The sequence below is a fragment of the Pristis pectinata genome, chromosome 28 (genome assembly GCF_009764475.1).
Source record: "Pristis pectinata isolate sPriPec2 chromosome 28, sPriPec2.1.pri, whole genome shotgun sequence".
NCBI classification, from domain to species: domain Eukaryota; kingdom Metazoa; phylum Chordata; class Chondrichthyes; order Rhinopristiformes; family Pristidae; genus Pristis; species Pristis pectinata.
In genome coordinates, this window is record NC_067432.1 from 12,973,200 (window position 1) to 12,994,609 (window position 21,410).

At 40.2% G+C, this 21,410-nt stretch overlaps 1 protein-coding gene across 1 annotated transcript; it reads left to right on the top strand.

Annotated features, from left to right (window-relative positions):
- The first annotated feature begins 9,381 nt into the window (after positions 1-9,381).
- On the top strand, positions 9,382-16,477 carry kbtbd13a (kelch repeat and BTB domain containing 13a). Its single transcript, XM_052040280.1, has 3 exons — positions 9,382-10,714; positions 14,208-14,258; positions 16,422-16,477. Exons 1-3 carry the CDS (start codon positions 9,382-9,384, stop codon positions 16,475-16,477), a joined length of 1,440 nt encoding a protein of 479 aa, XP_051896240.1.
- The last annotated feature ends 4,933 nt before the right edge of the window (positions 16,478-21,410 follow it).

Sequence of the window (21,410 nt, forward strand, 5' to 3'; positions counted from 1 at the left end):
ACATAGCATGCCCACAACTTCCTAACCCGTACGTCTTTGGAACGTGGGAGGAAACTGGAGCACCCGGAGGAAACCCACACAGACACGGGGAGAATGTATAAACTCTTTACAGCCAGCGGCCAGAATTGAACCTGGGTCGCTGGCACTGTAATAGCGTTACACTAACCACTACGCTACCAAATGGCAGAACAGCCTCAAAGGGCCAACCCCTGCTCCTATTATTCTATATTTCTATGTGATGGAACAGTTCAAAGGAACCGTTGGAATTTAACTGTTAAAGTTGTGATTATCTTCATTTTATATGGATGGAAGTGATGTAGGCTCAAAACTTTTCGTTTCTAAATCTCCAGCTGGAAAGCTGCCAGTTACATAAAATAAGGACATAAAATGCTTGGTCGGGCAGCATTTGTAGAAAGAGAAACAGTGTGAATGTTTCAAGTTCAACACCCCGGTGTAATGGCATGGTTATTTCCGCCTCTTGCTCTGGTTTCCTCTCACATCCTATTGATATGCGGATTGGCGGGTTAAATGACCACTGTAAATTGTCCCTGAAGTTTAGATGAGTGTAGAGTTTGGGGGTCATTGTTAACAATGAAAGGATAATAAAGTAGGATTATTGTGGGTGGGTGCTTGATGGCAGGCATGGATTCAGTGGGCCGAATGGTCTTTTTCATACTTTACGGCCCTTCAGCTTGAAATGTTAACACCGTTCCACAGATGATGCCTGAACTACATTATCCCTTTATGGATCAGATTTTGAGCATTCTGCAATACTTTGCTTTTCAATTATTTAGAATCTCTGGTGCTCCTACAAACTTGGATTGAGAGCACTTAAATTGGCAATAAACTTGCATTTTTTACTTTATTGGCCCTCAGTGAGAGTTATTGAAATAAATATCCATACACTACATTGAATAGGGAGGGATTGATGTTCAGCAGTTTTACTGAGATAGAATGATAAATGTCAGTCTCCTTTATTTATTTAAATTCAGCCTTGTTGAGATTAATTTATTCAAATAATCTCAAGTAACACTATAATATTAGAATCATAACACATATAAAAATGCATTTTAGATCATTGGATTAAATTCAGGGACAATATTTATCAATCCATTGCAGATATTCATTGAAACTGCAACAAAAAGAAAATTCTAACATCACTTCCAAAGTTACCTGCTACTAGTTTGAACTAGTCACTCTTGTTGTTTCCCCGTAATTGAAAATGTATTTTAAATGAACATTTTCTGCTAATACATGCCTCTTTATAATCATCTCTTAGACAATTCATTTCAAGACATGTCTCTTCAGTTTACTGTTATGCAGCCCCTGTCTCTGCACTGCATCTAGTGATTGATCATCTCTCTCATATCTCAGGGCCCAGAAGATGGACATCAGAATCCGAATCAGAATCGCAAGACAGGTCAAGACATAAAGACATTAAAAAATTACTGTAAGTTACAAAAATAAACAAATAGTGCAAAAGAGGAATAACAAGGTAGTGTTCATGGGTTCATGGACCATTCAGAAATCTAAAGGCAGAGGGGAAGAAGCTGTTCCTGAAATATTGAGTATGGGTCTTCAGGCTTCTGTACATGGTAATCCTGGACATGGTACTCCAAGACCAATCTGAGCAGGGACTATTCACTTTGATTAATATTTGTATTCAGAATAGTACTCTCTTAACTATGTGGGTTAATTTCTTCAGTGCATTATCTGAAAATACCTAGTGCTGAGTCTACAAGGCACCAATCCCTGGGGCAACACACTCAGTGTTTCTTCCCACCCTCTGATTACAGCTCTAATCTGTCTCTGTTGCACTCTAATCTTAATCCAAAAATATCCAAGATTTGAACAATCCCCATTGCTTTGATTTTAATCTGCTTTTGGTAGAATTTGATCAAATGCCATTTGGAAATCTAAGTATATAATGCCACAAGGTCTTATGCTGACTTCAGTTGACAGTTCCTGAGGGAAAAAACAGGGAATTTAGCCATTTTAGGCAGGATGACTGCTTAACTCTAGGGATAAATACCACTTAACTCTGGAGGATTGAATTGTGACCTTTCATTTTGCCTTGTCTTTAACCTCATTTTTATCTATGTCCTGAATTTTGTCCTAACTCTCTTTTTGGGGGAGGCTTTGAGACATACTGAGGAGCTAATCATCCTCTCTTTTAAACTTATTGCATCGCCTAATGTTCTCACCTCTATCTGTGCCACTGACATACAGAAAGAATGTCCTATATTTGTTCTCTAGTGATGCTTTATGCCGTCCTCTCTTTGTCTGTTACATAACAACTCTAACTTGTTTCCATGTAATCCTGCACTAATCTCAGAGATCCCTTTTCCTTTGTCCCTGCAGAATTTGTAAACACCATTCATTGAAAGGTACAGAAAATTATATTGTGATGGCTTTAATACTGCCTGGAGTTTTTTTGTTCAAAACTTGCTCAAGCTCTCAACACTTCACAGATTTTGGCCAGCAACATTCCACACACAGATGAAAAAGCAAAATAATCACGTATCTGGCATTCTTGAATCCAGCCTCAGCAATGATCAATTGGTGAAAATACTTGATGAAAAATGCAAAATATTTTTCTAAACAGGGGGATGTGCAGGAATTCATGCTTAAAATGATTGCATTCTTACAGCAAGGCTGTTTGATCCATTGAGACTCCACAGTTTTTTTGTAGAGCAATCTTGTCAGACCTGGTTCCCTTCTCTTTCCCCAAAGCCCCGCAAATTAAATTACCTTTTCAATTCCCTTTTGAAAGCCCAAATTGGCTCTTTTTCCAATGTCCCTACTGGTAGTAATCACAACTATTCTCTGTGTAAGAATTTTTTCCGTCATGACTTACCTTTTGCCCATCACTTTAAATCCCCTGATGCTTGATCCATTAATGAGAATTACCTTCTCTATTTACCCTCTCTAAACTGTTCTTGATCTTATCCACCTCTACTAAATCTCCTCTCAACCTTCTCTGCTCCAACTTGAACAGCCCCAGCTTCTCCACTCTAACCTTGTAGCTGAAATCTACATTCCAGTGGATCTCTCCTGCATCTTTCTATGGGGTCTTCACGTTTTCCCTGAAGTGTAGTGACCAGAGGCAACTCTTTCATTGTGGAGTCACCAGTGTTTTATAGAGGTTCAACATCTGTCTTTGAATTCTTTGCTTCTATTCATGAAACCCAGGATCCCATATACTGTACTAAATGCCCTCTCAACACATCCTACCACATTCAAAGATATGTACAGTATATATGTACAGTATTTACATCCAGGTTCCTCAGTTTGTGCATATCCTTTAGAACTGTACCAATCTATCTGTAATGACCATTAAGTTGCAAAGTCCATTAACCACTGTTCAATTGCTAATCACATCAAGTAACATGTCTTCTTTTGTATACTCGTGACCCAGACTGGAAAGTGTCACTCAATGACCTTTAATATTTCTGTTGTTAAGTTCTTGCCTTCAATGGGAAAGTGCTACTATAACAAATCAGGTTTTTCTTGACTTAGAAAAATTAATTGAACATTATATTTTCAAACACACACTTACAATTTTTAAAATTAATATTTGGCTGGATTGCCATTTTCTCTGTGCATTGAGTAAATGGGTAAGTTCCCACATGAATCAAGGGAAACATCGGAATAGTAGAACCGCCAGTTCAACTACTTGCCCAACCTGAACACCATTTACTTCACGAAAGCAGGGAAACAGACTCGTTCGATGCATTTGCATCAGCAGTTTAATCTTGTTACAAAATAATTACAGTTTTGCATGTATTAAACACAGGTAACTCTGGAGCGAGGCCAAATGATGAAGTGAGGCAGTGTGGGACTTCCTGAGAGAATAGTTGCTTCTTACCATTTAAGTGTAGATCTGACATCAAATCAGAGTGCAGAGGAGTGGATAGGGAGTCCATTGAATTCATTGGTCTCTCTGTAAGCCAACCTAATATTAATTAAGGGAGAAGAAATTCTTTCATTCTGCTCTCTACATATTTTTGTTGCTAATATTCAGGTTTGAACTCTTCTCTGTTATGCATCCAGGCACTGGCAGTGCTCCTTTCTAAAGCAGACAGTGAAAACCCCATTCAAGCAAACACCCAGCAACATGAACAGGATTCTGCCTGGTTGGAAACTGAAGTGTGAATGCAAATCTGATAGTTGGATGTACTGAGATCACCTTCATACAGAAACCCACACACACATACACACACACACACACACACACACACACACACACACACACGCGCACACACACACACACGCACACACACATGCATGCACACACATGCACGTACATGCACACACACTCATACACATACATGCGCACACGCATGTGCACACACACGCGCATGCACAAGGACGTGCACACACATGCATTGGCACAGACACACACATGCACACACATGCGCGTGCACACACACATGCACACACACGCACACACACTCATACACATACATGTGCACACGCATGTGCCACACACACATGCACACACAAGGATGCGCACACACACATGCATTGGCGCAGACACACGCATGCACACACACACATGCACGCGCACACACACGCGCATGCACACACACACACGCATGCACACACATGCACACACACACACACACACACACACACACACACACACACACGCACACTACAAACCAAGGGTGAAGTAGTAAAATAGCGGTCAGCGTAACGCTTTACAGCGCCAGTGACCCGGGTTCAAATCCAACCACTCTAAGGAGTTTCTATGTTCTCACTGTGTCTGTATGAGTTTCCTCCAGGTGCTCCGGTTTCCTCCCACATTCCAAAGACATACGGGTTAGGAAGTTGTGGGCATGCTATGTTGGTGCAGAAGCGTGGTGACACTTGTGTGCTGCCCCCAGAACACTCTACACGAAAGACGCATTTCACTGTGTGTTTCGATGTACATGTGACTAATAAAGATATCTTATTTTACCTTATCTTATCTTATCTTATCTTATTTTAGAACAACTCTGATAATCCAGCATCTTTTGGCCTTCAGTAGTGCCGGACCAGTGAATTTTTTGGACTATTGAATATGACTTCTATTAATACCCAAAAACACTTATTTCAACTCTTTTTACATGTTACGCAGTAGTGTAATAAGTTTTCCAGTGAACCCAATGAGTTTAAAGGTGCTGGGAAAGAAACATGCACTCCAGACCCCGCTCCAGCTGGAAAGTTCTGCATTTTCCTGACCCCTAGTGTTCTGGAGCCCGACCCCAGCTCCAGCTGCTCACCTGACCTACAGACCAGCTGCATTCCAAATCCTGGCTCTGTCCGCAGACCCCACTTGCACTCTGGACCAGCAGCTCACACTCCAGACTAATGAGTGAGCCAGACACCACACCATCAGGATTTCTGAACATCCAGATTATCAGAATTTTATTGTAGTTTTAACTCCTGTCATCTTTCTATATTCCATGTTATCACTTATTCCAGCTACTAACAAGGGTCGGTCTCAGCTGTGGTCCAGTCTTAGCAGGCTCACCTCTAATTTAGAAAGTAGTGGGGTTCAAACCTTGGAGACTTGAGTACAAAATTTGGTCAGATGTTCCAATGATTTTCTCAGGGAGTGCTGTACAGTTGGAGGTAACGTATTTCAGATAAGGAAATAAACTGAGGCCCCATCTGTTCTCTCAGGTGAATATAAAAGACCCACTGCACAATTTCAAAGAGCATTGGAGTGTAAGCTTCATTCCTTCAGCTTTTAATAGCTTTTGAAGGTTTAACTAAGTAGTCACACAGCACAGAAACTGGCCCTTTAACCACCCCCCCCCCCACCCCCAGATCCATGCTGACCATTATACACAGCAGGTCAGACAGTACCTGCAGAGGGAGAAACAGAGTTAATGTTTCAAATTGAGCACCCTTCATCAGAATCGTAAAAGTGAGAAAACAAGAGTGTTTTGCTTAAACTAATTGAACACTGACTATCCAACTCATCATATGGAAGCAAGAAGTATCCTTTCAGGAAGATGGCACTGCTATTTCTGTAGAATTAATACTGAAAAATGATCTTACTCTAACTGGTACCTTGTGCTTATAAGGGAAGAAAGAATTTAACAGTTTCTCCCAGATTATTCTAACTTTCCAATAAAGGGCAGCATAGTGGTTCTTCAGGTAATGCATTGTCTCACAGCTCCAACAACCCAGGTTCGATCCTGACCTCTGGTGCTGTCTGTGTGGCACTCACACAGTCTGCCTTTGTGGGATTCCCCTACATACTCCGTTTCCCCCTGCATCCTACAAAAGTGCTGGTTGTTATGTTAATTGATTACTGTAAATTACCCCTAGTGTAGGTGGCTGTTCAGAAAATCGTGTGTTCCTGAGCTTGTGTAAGATGATAGGTTACAAGGAAATAAGTGGGGGAACAGGACTGATGGGATTGCTCTGAGAGCTGGCATAGACTCAATGGGCTGAATGGCCTCCTACTAAGAAATGAGCTCACTGTGATGCATTATCTATAACGAATGAATATCAAGCTTGTTTAGATTGCAGCTGTGGTATCTAATAAAGATGACACTTAATCGCTAAATCAAAGAACTTTTAGTTTTGTGGTTCATAATGCCTTACAGTCCTTCTGAATTTATTAAGTGAAATCTGCAGTTTCAATGCATTAACCCTGCTCACCCAAGGCAGACTCAGTATGGCTCCTGAAATATTGAGCCTCGTGATATCTCCTTTTGGAATATTTGTTAATCTACAACCTCAGTTAATGGGCCAAAAGTCTGAGCTTGGATCAAAAATAACCAACTTGGCAGCATTGCCCAAGTTAAAGCCGTTTGAGTCCACTTATTCATCTCTAAAGTCAGTTCTACATTCAGAGGCATTACCAGTGTTGGAAACATAATGACAAACTTTGGGATATTTATGGTCTAGTTGTTTTGTTTATTCTGGGCTTTGAGTCATTCTGCACTTTGTCTCTGAGCAGCATGGAACGTTCTAGTTATTATTGAAAACAACACAAATCGTTTCAGTAAATCAAATGCATTATGGGAAAGTGGGGAGCAGTACCACTGGTGGTAGGGGCTTGGTGCGTGGGATTACTGCCTCCAGGTCAAACATAACTGAAGTCTAAACTACTGCAGCTGTGATTATGAATTTGGCTGCAGAGTTACAGAACTGTTTTAAGAAAATAAATATTTAAGTATGAAGAAAGCCATCCAATTCATGTTGTTCAGTCCATCATTCAAGACCAATTTAAGGTTACAAGATAACCATTCACTTCATTCCTAAACCGAAAGGATGATTAAAGCTAACTTTCAAAAGGGAATTGAACCTTAAAAAAGAAAGTAATGCAGGACTATGAGCAAAATTGAAAGAAATTAGTTAATTCTTTCAGAGAGCTAGGTACCTGATGAGCCAAATAACTTACTGATGTAAAAACAAAAAGTGCTGGAAACACGCAACAGGTCAGGCAGCATCTGTGGAAAGAGAGAAAAGTTAATGTTTCAGGTTGAAGACCCTTTGTTAGATGCTGAAGGATCTTAAACCTGAAATATTAGCTATTTCTCTCTCCACAGATGCTGCCTGACCTGCTGATTGTTTCCAATATTTGCTGTATATTTATTTTCGTTGGTTACTGATGTTTTATAGAATTCTATGAATCTATGACATCATATCCTTCCACTTATTTTTGACTGAAACTTGATCAAATTGGTTTCAAAGTGCTTTAACTCAGCCAAAGATCACTACGCAGGACTGATGTCACTGAAGATTATCGAAGTGTCAGGGAGAGAAATGTCCAGTTGGGCCATTTGATGCATTAACTCCTTTTATGGTATGGCTCCCTTCTAGTCCTCTTCCTTCTGAGTTCCTCCTTAACCATCACCCTCATCAATTCTCTTCTTTTTGCCTTTAAACCTTTTACTCAGCCTCACACCCAATTCCCAGGGAATGTCCACATCTTGCCGCTCTTATTTATGTGAAGCCCAAGGCCCTTGGCCCTACACATTCGGGCAGAGTGATTGGGACGTGCACCCAGTCTGTATTGGTGGGTCAGCAGATTTACTGTGTCTTGGTGACTGAATCTGAAGACAATGCTGCACATGTGGTTTGACCACTGATTATAAAGGTTCACCTGAATGTTCTGAGGCTTCACCTCACTGGTGGAATTTCACTGTCAGCAGGAAACTTCATGGCTTCCTCTGTAATAAAGAGGTCGCGAGGAGAATGTGTCATTCTGGGCTTATTTCACCTGTTTCTCAAACACAAAAAAGAAGAAAAATGATCCAAATTTGGTGGTTGTGTGTGTGTGTGTGTGTGTGTGTGTGTGTGTGTGTCTGTGTGTCTGTGTGTGTCTGTGTGTGTGTATGTGTGTATGTGTGTGTGTGCACGTGTCTATGTGTGTGTGTGTGTGTGTGTGTGTGTGTGTGTGTGTGTGTGTGTGTGTGTGTGTGTGTGTGAGTGAGTGAGAGCTGGGTATTGGAATCCAAAATAAACCTAAACCAGTTTCTAGGCCCAAATGTTTCCATCCATGGTACTCCTCAGGACTCTGCTGCCGAGTTTCAGATACCTCCTCCATTCAGAAGACCGACACTATCATCTTAGCAAATACAATACACCCCATATTTCCTTACAATGCCCATAAATGCACACAAAATGTTGGCTCATGTTACAGGCACTGCCAGTGATACAAACTGTAAAACAGAGTCATACAGCACAGACAACTCATCTATGCGAACCGAGATCCCAGCTAGTCCTGTTTGCCCACATTTGGCCCATGTCTCTCTAACCCTTTCCTATCCATGTACCTGTCCAAATGTCTTTTAAACATTGTAATTGGACCCACCTCTACCGCTTCCTCTGGCAGCTCGTTGTATGTACCCACCCCTCTCTGAGTGAAGAAGTTTCCCCTCAGCTCCCTTTTAAATCTTTCCCCTCTCACCTTAACCTTATGCCCTCTGGGTTTAGACTCCCCCACTCTGGAAAAAAGACAGTGACCATTCACCTTATCTGTGCCCCTCCTGATTTTATATACCTCAATAACTGGAGTTCAGATCCAATACAGAATGAACTCTAAAGCAGGCTGGTAGAGATGCGGGAATGGTTTGTAACCTTGTCCGCCACTCTCGGGTTTCATCTAAAAATACCTGCAGCCAAGGACTGCTCTCCACAGCTGAGATATTAATAGCCTAATGGCGGAGACTGTGGGTACAGTCAGCCCTTCAAAGTTTGTAAAGAAGCAACTGAAAAACTGGAAGTTACTGAGGCTTGTGTTTGGTTTTATTGCTGGTGGAAGTGTGTCAGAGTTGCCATGGCCCTAAATGCTACTTCAAATGACTCTGCTAACTCTCTGAAGCAGGTGATTGTTGGTCGGAGGGTCTGAACCGGGTCAGGCTTGACTGCACCATGCAGCTGGCAGCGGGTTACGTGCGGGTGAAAGTGGAGGACGAGATCTTTACTGTGGAGAAGCGAATGCTGATTGAGGGCAGTGAATATTTCAGGGCTCTCTTTGAGTCCGGCATGCGGGAGTGTTCGCAGGAGGAGATCGGGCTGCAGCAGTTGCCGGCCTCTGGATTCACGGTAACGATGAGGGTTCTAATGGGGGAACGCCCCATTCTGGACAGCGACGAGATCACCGATGCCATTGAGTGTGCAGCCTTTCTCCAGGTGAAGCCTCTGACTGAACATCTTATCCACATCATCAGCTCCAAGAACTGCATTGTGATGTTTCAGACAGCGGCGGTGTATGGGCTCTTCGACCTTCTCCATGTATCTGCTCTGTTTATTCGAGACGTGTATTCCAATGTAAGGGAGGATTTGAGCTTTTTGCCTGAAGATCAGTTGGACTATATTGAATCCCTGTCTCCCAGCACATTCGTGGCCGTGGCCACTCACTCACCCTCCGCTCAGTATCTTGATGACCGTTCCAGAACGATTTGCTACTTGGATGAAGCAGAGAATAGTTGGAGAACCTTGACTTCGTTACCCGTCAAAGCTAGTACATCTCTCGCAGGCATTGCTGTGGTGGACAATAATATCTACATAGTTGGAGGAGTTGATGGTCTGAGCAAGCAGATCGTAAAGCTTAATTTTTGCTACAATACTGAAAGGAATAGCTGGAGTGAATTTCCCAGTCTGCAGCACCTTCGTCACAACCTAACACTGACAGGACAAGGTGGCTGCCTCTATGCTATTGGAGGAATGTACAAGAATATGGTGCTTGCAACGGTGGAGAAGTACCACGTGGCATCCAACACGTGGTCCTTTGCTGCACACCTTCCTAGACCTGGAGAGGGGATAGCGTGTACACAAGCAATGGGTCGGATTTTCGTATGCCTTTGGTTTCCAATGGACACCACGGACATCTATGAATACAAGACCCAGAGAGATGAATGGCTTCTTGTAACCACACTCAAACGCCAACAAAGTTATGGTCACTGCATGGTCGCCCATATGGACAACCTGTATGTTATAAGGAATGGACCAGCAGATGATTTTTTGAGGTGCTTTATTGATTGCTTCAACCTCACCAGGCAACAATGGATGAGCTTGTCAGGCTATTATTTCAACAGTAAAGGTGCACTTTTCACAGCAACCATCAGAGGCGATAAGGTTTTTACAGTAAACAGAATGCTAACCCTGATCTATGACATACAAAAAGATAAGTGGAAACCAGCAAAGGAAGGGGCTGGATTTCCCCGAAGTGGTTCCATGCATACCTTCCTACTTCGGCTACCAAATAAGGGACCTGCTGCCCTGCACCAGAACTAAGATGGGGGCTTGCAATGCTCCTGATGTGAATTTTGATTCTATACCACAGATAAGGTAGGCAAGGGGAAAGTACATTTTGAATAGCTAACTCAATCATTAGTAGGACCCGCTCAAAATATTTTCACTTTCCACAGGTCCAATTATTACAGTAATGGCACAGTTATCTAAAGGAGACATCAGTCTGTTCCTTTTCTGACTGTATCAGTGATGAAACTCATTGGGTCAACATGCAAGTTCATTCCATATATCTCTTAAATGCTAAGATTACGGTTTCCCTAGTTTACGATCACTCCTCATGAATTTTTCTCCTCGGGAACGGGAATCCTGTGTAATTAAATGAGAAAGCTTCGACAGTGCATATTGATGTTAAGCTCAACCAGGGATTAGCAGGAACATACTTTTGTATTGTCTTCTTTCAGCATACGTTCGCTAGATTACATTTGCTGCACCAAAGTGACAAACATATTATTAGAAAGTAAATAGGTGAGTTTGATGATGCTTCTGACTTGGGACGGAAAATTTAGAGTAATCTGCCAATTCTATTTTGTTTCTTCACCAGTAACAATTAACCTCCAGGTGACCCTAGAACTCCATGCAATTAAGCTTTGTGCCCTGAAAGGATCAGGCCTATTAAATGGTATTCCAGCATTGCAGTAGGATAACTGATAACACATTATGGGGGCAAGTTTCTGAATGAACAACTTTGACAGGCTGGTGAATGAGTGGATGGCTGGCAGATGAAAGTTAGTGCTGAAGACTGCAAAGTGTTGCATTTTGGTTGGAAGGAAGAGAGGAAGGCAAAACAAGCTAGAGAGGAACAAGAGCAGAGATGTGGTGGTGTATGTGCGTTGTTTGTTTAAAGTGGTAGGCTGAGAAAGTGGTTAAAAATTGTAGGATACTCAGATTTAAAGAATACAAAAGCAAGGAAGTCATGATGAACTTTCATAAAACACTGCATTCGAGTATCCAGTTCTGGTTGCCCCACCAAAGGAAAGATATAAAGTCTTTAGGGAGAGTGCAGATGGGATTCACTAAAATGATTCCAGGGTTGAGAGGCTAGAGGCAGGGGATATGCTGGAAAAGCTGCAGTTTTCTCTCCTTGGAACAGAGGAAGTTGCAAACAGATCTGAGAGAGGTACCTCAAATCAAGAAGGGTTTAGACAGAGAGAGAAACTGTTCCATTGGTGGACCGGACACAAACCAGCTGAAAGAAAATAACTGAGATTGGCAAAAAAACCAAGAGGGACATTGGGGAGAGGGTATTCTTTTAGCCAGCTGGTTGGGATTGGGAATGCCGAGGTCAAAGTGGAGGCAGATTCAATTGTGTCCAGAGGGAACTGGATGAGAATCTGAAGGAATGAATTTGCAGGGCAATGGGGGAGAACGGAGGATTGGGACCACCTCTATTGCTCTTTCATAGAGCTGGTACAGCTATTGTCTATTTCCAAACTATAACCATAACTGGCATTCAATAAAACAATGTAATAAAAAGTAACTAAAATATTCTTCAGCAAAATAGGTGTAAGAATAAAAAAAAATGCAGTTGTTTTTCTTTATTGTGTTCTGCCTATTGTAATTCTCAACTAGTGCATTTCCATGGTATTAAGACACAGTCCATTCAGACTTCTGAACTTCATGGGTAGCTACTGATAGGTCCAGTCTAAATAAGAATTATTGTCATATTCACTCCCTCCAAATTGGTCATAGTTCACATTAGACAGTGTTTTAAGTAGATCTAACCTCCAGCTCCCAGTATTAATCCTTCTAAAGAACTTATATTTCTAGCACTTGTGTTAAAATGCCTCAATGATTTATTGAAACCTTTTTGTTACTCCCTCTATACCATAAATTAATTTCTTTTAACTATTTCAAAGCAGTTGTGATTTTATCCTCATAAGGTGTCAACATTCGATACAAATAGTACTTCACTCATGGTGAATTTGCTGGTCATCTGTTTTACTAGCTTAAATATTGGCCATTCAGAGTTTCCACTCCTGGTGCCAGTAGGAGATAGACCCAACCTAATTAAATATTATCCCTTTCCCATAGATATTACCCCAGCTCTAATAAGTACTTAGAAATCAAGATACAAGTTCGTTAGTGACCATACAAGATAGTTTTATATGTGATATCTTTCTAACCAGTCTATATAATTTCATCTTCTTGGAATACCAACCTTAACTTTTGTGAAACGTTGTATGCTGGTTATTTTCCAGGATCTGATATAACATAGAAACATAGGAGCAGGAGTAGGCGATTCAGCCCTTTGGGCCTGCTCTATCATTTAACATGATTATGGCTGATCATTGACTTCAGTACCCTGTTCCTGCATTTTTGCCCAAATCCCTTGATTCCTTGGTATCTGAAAGGATCTTCACACTTTCCATTAGACCGTTGTTAAGTGGTTTATTTTTAGAAAACTGCAACTTGTTTCAAATGTATTTCAGAGTGATATTAATTTGATAATGGTGCTCAAACTGGTGGATGGCTGTAAGTCAAATGACAAATATAGAAATATATGCAAAGCACCTTCCAACAAAACAGGAAAAATAAACAATGACAAGAAACTTTGGTACAAGAAAGAAATTTTAAGCCTTTAATGAATAGATGAGCCTCAATACATAAAAAATACACACATAAAAATTTAGATATCTCTTTATACCTATAAAAGTACAATAATTTCTACTTTATAAAGGAAAATCTAGGTTTGTATTAACCAGTAGTTAAGTTGTACAGGGGAGTGTTTGCTCCATGAGTAATATTTGTAAATTATTTGATATATTGTTGGCTTAGAATGTACCAGGTCATGCATGCTTCTTACGGTTATGGTTAGAGTAAGAAATACTGAGTGAAACCTTCCCTTTGAATTAAGAAAATGAATAGAAAGAAGAAACAAACTTTCATGAGTTGTGTTAAATATTGTGTAATCCATTTGGACATAGGGATAAAATGGGTGGGAGCTGCTGCAGTTGATTTTATTGTAGTTCTTCTTTGATCATGTTCAAATTCTTCCATTTGTCCAGTAGCTCTAGGGAAAGATCTCCATATATAGATGTGTGTGAGCATTGCCAAATGAGCTGGATCTGAGATCTGCAATTTTTGAATCACTATTTGCTTGCTGTGATTATTTAAGAATCTGACAACTAGTGCAAGGTGAAGATACCAATGACGGTGACATCTCACCAATTATAAACAATTTGTAAAGAGCATTAACTTTTAGAGCTAGGAGGCCATTCAGCCCTTATTGAGTGAGCAGTAATTTTCTTGCTCTTAGAGCCTTGGTTTTATTTGGTATTTGTTTGCCAAGTTGACCATGGATTAAAATGTTTCCATTAATGAAAGACTCAAAACACCATTTTCTTCAAATTGATACAACTGATTTCAGCAAGAACTCCATTACAATGTGTATAATTTTACAGGACATGGCTTTCATTTTGAAATTGATTGGGACACTTGTTGACAACATTCAGTTAGTTTGACTAGACATGTGGCCAGAATTTTCTATGGACACGGTAACCTCTAAAGAATGCAGATTAATGCCAGATAACCATTATCAGCACACCACCTTCAATTCCCCAACTATCCTGAGGTGTGATCCAAACCAAAATAAGCACCTCCTGAAACTGTAGATTAATCCCTGAAGTATAAATCCTAATATTAGACAACCATGTGAAACTATGCCATCGATTTGCTCTCCTTTAAAGGCGATACTGAGGAAATGCAACCTCCACACATGCTAAGAGACTGCCTTAAAAAAAATCAGTCCCTCTTCCCATTGTATTGCTGATACAAACAGAAGTCAGGAATTTTTACCAGAAAATCAATCCTGATATTAGCTGAGGAACAAATCCAAAAGGGGACAAGAGGGAAGGGACAGAAGGTGGGAGGAATTCTTAAGGAGGATAGTGGGGAACACTGTGTGCATTGTCTGTGGTGACAGACAGAGGAGAATGCAGCTTTAACTGAGGGGGGAATGTCAGGAAAAGAGCCAGAATTAACAGAGAGCAGAAATGGAAACTAGTAACAGAATGAAGGAAAATGAGAAATCCATCTTGAGGTGAGGCAAGTGCTAACTTCATTAGGGAGGGGGAACGAGGGTCAGCAGAGTTTTGAGGGTTGTGTCAGCTTTTATGAAACTCCTGTTTCAGCCTGATGTTTCTGACTGTCACTGTATATTCCTAGAGGGTGACCAGCATGGTGCTGGGGCAAGTCTATAAAAATATCCCAACTGAAAATAATTCTACTTCAGACTACTTTCGACACCATTGGAAACATGTCGTGTGTGTAGAATACTCAGATCTTTTCTTTAATTCCTGGACATCACTGGCAAGGCTAGCATTTGTTACTTGCCTCCAATTGCCTCTGAACAGAAAACATTTAGCAGTCTGTTGTATTACAAACAATGAACCTTGCTTTGATGGCACAGAGGGGGTGCATTGTTCATTGGGAATAATATTTAACAGTTTCTGAGTTACAGAAGACAGAAAATTTATGGTTTTTTTTAAATTTCCATCTCCTGCACATTATGATTCCATGAACTGAATGCCCATTTTCATGTCTCAGTGATGTTCTCAGATGTGCTGATTGGGAGAAGGTACAATGTATGCTGTTGGGCCCAATATTAAAATTCCTCTGAGGAACACCAGCCTGATATGATCTGTAATTCTTAATAGCAGAAATTGAGTTATGGCAAACCATAAATTAAACAGTGCTGGTAACGTGGCTACATATATGTGTGTATGTTGGCGTGGAATTATTGTTTCCATGGTTACAGTTCCTTCTAATTGAAAACATGACTGGAAATTAAGATGGAAGCAATTACATAAAGGAACACCTTGATAACTATCTTAAGAAACAACTCAAATATGCAGCATACCTATTACAATAATTGCCAATAATGCCATTAATAGCTACCAAACATATTGTGCTGAATTTTGGCCAGTTACTTTGTCTGGAGTTAGAAATAAAAGCTGCTTTAACTTTATAAAGAATTCTTTCTGGCCCTGTAGCTTTTTAGAGTTCTGTTGTTCAGATACATTTTCCTTTTCTCGTTCATTTTTAATGAAGTTTTTTGTTGCACAGCTTCCTCCTTCGCTTGCTATATTACTCTGATAAAACTCGTGAATAGCTCTCAGACCAAGCTGCACAGGGCAAAACATTCCTGCTCCACAGACTGACAGTGACAGCCAACTAATCTATACCGACTGACCCGTTATCTTTTACAAGTTGCCACTGACAAGTTATATATAGGTAGAATGGTCCTGAAGCTGATAACCATGAACAATTACACATGCTGACAAGAGGTCAAGTCTTTTGATTTCCATTCTTCAAAGAGAGATCGCAATGGCAGAGATGTTCAAAGTAATAGGCACAGAAAGTCACAGATGTATTCCGGGAAGCTAAGTATTCTGTGAAAACCACTCTGAAATGTTATGCTGCATGCCTTGGAGATATTTTAATATTGATTCCAACAGCACACATAGTATTTCCTCTCAATTCACTCCATAATCCTGCACAGCTCTACATTGTCCAGTTTTTTTGGGGAGAATCCTCCTTTGGGTTTGTGCCCTGATTTTCTTAAGTAGTTATTTTCCATTTTATTTGGCAAAATGAACCTATTATACATACCTACACTGCTACATACTCATGACTAAGTAATTTTGTTCATTTTTCAGGATCTGGACGTCACTGGCAAGAACAGTCTTTATTGCTCATCCCTAACTACCACTGAGAAGCTGGCAATAAGGCTGTTTTCTTGAACTTTTGACCTTCTTGAATTTCTACTAACATAGAACATTACAGCACAGTACAGGCCCTTCAGCCCACAATGTTGTGCTGACATTTTATCCTGCTCTATCTAACCCTTCCCTCCCACATAGCCCTCAATTTTTCTATCATTCATGCGGCTATCTAAGAGTCTCTTAAATGTCCCTCAGGTATCTGCCCCCACAACCTCTGATGGCAGTGCATTCCACGCACCCACCACTTTCTGTGTAAAAAACTTATCTCTGACATCCCCCTTATACCTTCCTCCAATCACCTTAAAATTATGTCCCCTCGTGTTAGCCATTTTCACACTGGGAAAAGTCTCTGACTGTCCACTCAACCTATGCCTCTTATCATCTTGTTCACCTCTATCAAGTCACCTCTCATCCTCCTTCTCTCCAAAGAGAAAAGCCCTAGCTCACTCAATCTATCCTCATAAGACATGCTCTCCAATCCAGGCAGCATCCTGGTAAATCTCTGCACCCTCTCTAAAGCTTCCACATCCTTCCAATAATGAGGCGACCAGAACTGAACACAATACTCCTAGTGTGGTCTAATCAGAGTTCTATAGAGCTGCAACATTACCTTGCGGCTCTTGAACTCAGTACCCTGACTAATGAAGGCCAACACACCATACGCCTTCTTAACAACCCTATCAACATGCGTGGCAACCTTGAGGGATCTATGGACGTGGACACCAAGATCCCTCTATTCCTCCACACTTTGATTTTCTGTACATCAAGAATTTAAAAAGCTTTAGAGCTGATTTCCTACTGAATGCTTTCTTATATAAGAATAGAGTGATCACTAGGTTATACAAAACCACAACAGCTTATTCCCTATTTTTTGCAAAGTGCTCATGTTATTCTGGTCGGATTGAAGATCACAGTAGTAACTCTTTAGAGCTCTTGTTTATTTAATAGGCTAAAGGCCAATTATTATAATTAAATGGAATTCCACTTAACCCACAGAGTTATTGAAGGTCACATCTGTATTGTTGTAGAGATCCTAGTCATTTGACACAATAAGGTTTACAACATGAAGTGTTTGCTGATTTCACAAGGGAAAGACTGCACATTCTACAACAGTATGGAGTCATAACTTATTAAGCACAATAAGGGTTAAAACATTTTCCCCAAAAGCATAGTGTCCCGGCATCAGTAGATGTATCTGCATCTAATTAGCTGGGGAATGGTTGGCACATTCATAGCACAACACCAAGGGAGTTTGTAATAACGTTCCCAGATTATTTTCATCCTGTGGAAAACTCTGCCTGTGAGAAGCTGCAGTCATTACAGTTGGAGCAAAGGGTTTTGAACTTTCCCTACTGGATATCTATAAACAGATGGGCTTCGATTTCAAAGCATTTTACTCTGCACTCAACGCTTGTTTTTCTAACCAGAGCAGTGTTTTCCTCATTACTGTGCAACATCAAGGTCTGAAAGATTTTCTGCTGAATGTTTGAGGAAGATTAAGTCTGTCAATAATTTATAAATTTCACCACTGCAAAGAGTACTGCAATGTCTGAGATAGTAAAGCTACAGCTTTCTGAGGGTTGGAATGAACACAGCAACAATAATATCTCTATAAGAACTGTCTGTCTGGTTTTGCAGTACAATCATGTTACATTGAACCTATACAATATTTTATTCCATAAATGATTAAAAGTATTGTATACTATATATTGATATGATCCAAATGTTCAATGTTATGACTATAAAATTTTTAAACTCAATATGTGCTGGTTCTGAGTTTTTTTAATGATGTAGTTGAAAAAAAGCTGTCAATCATTGTGCACATTAAGCCCCCGAAGAAACATTCCTTTTGTGGTTTCAGCATGATGTTTGGAATATATTAATTAGGCCACTTTGATTAAAATCTTATGTTCTTTATTTAAGCAGAGAAGTCCTTCGTCTGTTTTGTTTCCCTTCTGCTCTTGGTGCTGCCCTTACATATAGTTTGGTTCTGGGAACAAAAGGAACTCTCCTGTAACTTGTTCAGATGGCCGTTCTCCACATATGAAGTTGGTTATCTATAAACTGGAGTTTGACATAACCAAGCTTAATGTATCATTCTCACACTCATGCTTCCAGAGTGACTGAGTAATAATCAGAAATGTGGGGACTGACCACTCTGCACCTCCTCGCATCCGTTCCCCTCTATTCCCCCACCCCTGGGGATGCTGTGGTGTCCAATTGCCAAGTTGTTGAAAATAAAAAGCATTGTTAAAGGAGTTTAGTTTTTGGATCAATTCATCAAACATAGAATATGAACAAAAAACAATAGATGGTAGTTTTTATGCATGCTTTTTATTTCTATGAACATGTTTTATATTAATAATTTAAAAAATAAGGCTACCACGCACGTTTCCCATTGATTTTTTATATTGAGCAATGCCTTGTGACAGAGTTGAGTTGTTACAAATGTTTACATGAGCAAAACAGCAGGAAGAAAATTAATTCATAGCATGATAAACAAGTTTAAAATGTATTGCATGCTTTGTACATCACATACAAAATGAACCAGCTTAACCCTCATGTTTGTGGTTTAGAATGCAGAAGGAATGAATGAGCCACCTGTTAATACATCCATAAAAATGAATGGGCTGAAGTCTAAAATCGGAGTCAAGGGAATTTTATACCAATGCAATACCTGTAAACAACATACTAATATCTGAAATCTAATTTCAAGACATTGCTTCTTTGTGTTTGAATATGTCCAAGACTGGCAGTAACCAGTGCTTCTGTGGAAGTAAAATCCTAACTCTCACACAAAACAGGACAGAGAGTTCAATAAGTAATACCAGAATTATCTCCTAACAACATAATGAAAAACCCAGTCTTGTACTTCTTTTCAGTTGGGAGGGTGAGTTCCAAAGGATGTGTAATGGGGGACTAATATCAAGGTGAAAATGACTCACAAAGTGCCTTTGTTTGAATAAATGTTGCCAGAGTCACATTAGCACTTCCATTTTCTTAAAAGGTTTTCCACAAGCAGACAGCAGGAATAAAGAGCTGGTAGATTTGAAAATTCCACTTCAGTGATTCTAGTGAACAGTTTGTGTCCATTAAATGTGTGTTGAATCAAAATGCCTGGTTAAAATGTGGCAGATTGTTGTAATGAGCGATATGGTATGGTTCAACCTCAAGGTTTTTAATGTAATAAGATTCAAGATTAACAGGATTCAGATTGAGTTTACAATTAATTTCTAACTGATTTTGTTTCTAATGGGCGGTTTTTAAGGTGCTATTTTTAATGCAATTCAGACTCTTGTTATAAACCAGCTGCTCCTTTAATATGACAGATTATTAATCTAATGACTCATCAAATTTCTCTTGTTTCAATGCAAGCATATCAATGTAAAGAAAACACTTTCTTTATAAGAATTCTGAGCCACATTCTAAGAATAATCTCAGTGCTAACACAAACACTGTCATGCTGTCATGCCATGCCAGATTAAACCATGGAAATCAATGCTCGTTTTAAATTGGATCCAAACTTTGATGTTGATGACTGCTTAGCAATTATACAAATGTAAAGATTTAAAAGTATTTGATGCATTATTTGCATAAGAAGTGTAACAGTTTCAAAACTCACACTTTGCTGTGTATTCCAGCAAATTATTTAGGATTGTGCAATTATTTTTCCCCAGACCCTTTTTCAAAAACTGGTAGTTCCCTCAATGTGTTGTAAGTAACTGATACTCACACAGGGGTCCATGGCTAATTCTCTGTACCAGGAAAGTTACCAGAAGTCATCTGAAGGGGGTTTGGCATGTAACATAAGCATCTGCCTTTCAATTGGCTTGTACTTCCATCCTTGAGTTTCTCTTCCTCTTCTCTTTGGTCCAGAGCTCCAGCCTTGATCTCTCCTGATTGGTCCAGATCTCCAGCCTCTATCCTGTGCTATGCTGTGGTACAACACACAAAGTGCTGGAAGAATTCAGCGGGTCACGTAGCATCAATGGACTCGGTCCAGATGAAGGGTCTTGATCCGAAATGGCGACTTTCTATTTCCCTCCATAGATGCTTCCGGACCCACTGATTTCCTCCAGGGTTTTGTGTGTTGCTCCAGGTTCCAGAATCTGCAGTCCCTTGAGTCTCCACTATGCTGTGGTACCGTTGACATGCTCTGCTTGGCTAAATCTACTCTATCTGGTATCAATTCAGTCTTCAGGATTGTATTTCCCAGCAATATCAGGTGGATGTCTTAGTCTACAGTTTCCAGTGCTGATCGCAAAATACTCCTTTCCTCACTACCTGTGTTCAACATGCAAGTATATATGTGTGCACTAATCATGCTCATCATGGACTGAAAGAATGGGTGTTTGTATGGGGGTGAGGAACTTGTTGGAAGTTTTTTTAACCAATTATGGAGGTCTTGGAATCAAGAAGGTTGACTTATACAACCCAATCACTAAAACCTTCCTGGAGAATCCCAGGTAACCCTGTGGAAACCAGATGCCACTTTATGCAGAACTTTAAAAAAGATTTGCCATACTATCCAAATTCAAGAGAACCCGTGTCAGTGCCAAGTTGTGATTCTTTTTCTCATAATCTGGGTCTCTTAATCATCCATAAGAGAATCTACTGCAAAGTCTTCTCTTTCCATTAACTAGAGCTTCTCCAGGATCCTCCCTTTGGATCCCTGTTATCCCTTACTGTTGATGTCACCTGCAGGTTCACCAGGTTTTATACATATAACAACAATAGACACCTTACTCCATTGCTTCCCTGCCCTGTGCATTTCAAACTGATTGAATGACCTCCGCCTCCATTAATTAAACACACATTTTGATAATCCCTTGTAATAGCAATAACTGCTCCTGACTTTATGCTATCCAAAAGGACAAGTAAAGAACAAATTGATCAGCACTGTGCATTGGTGATCACTGATAA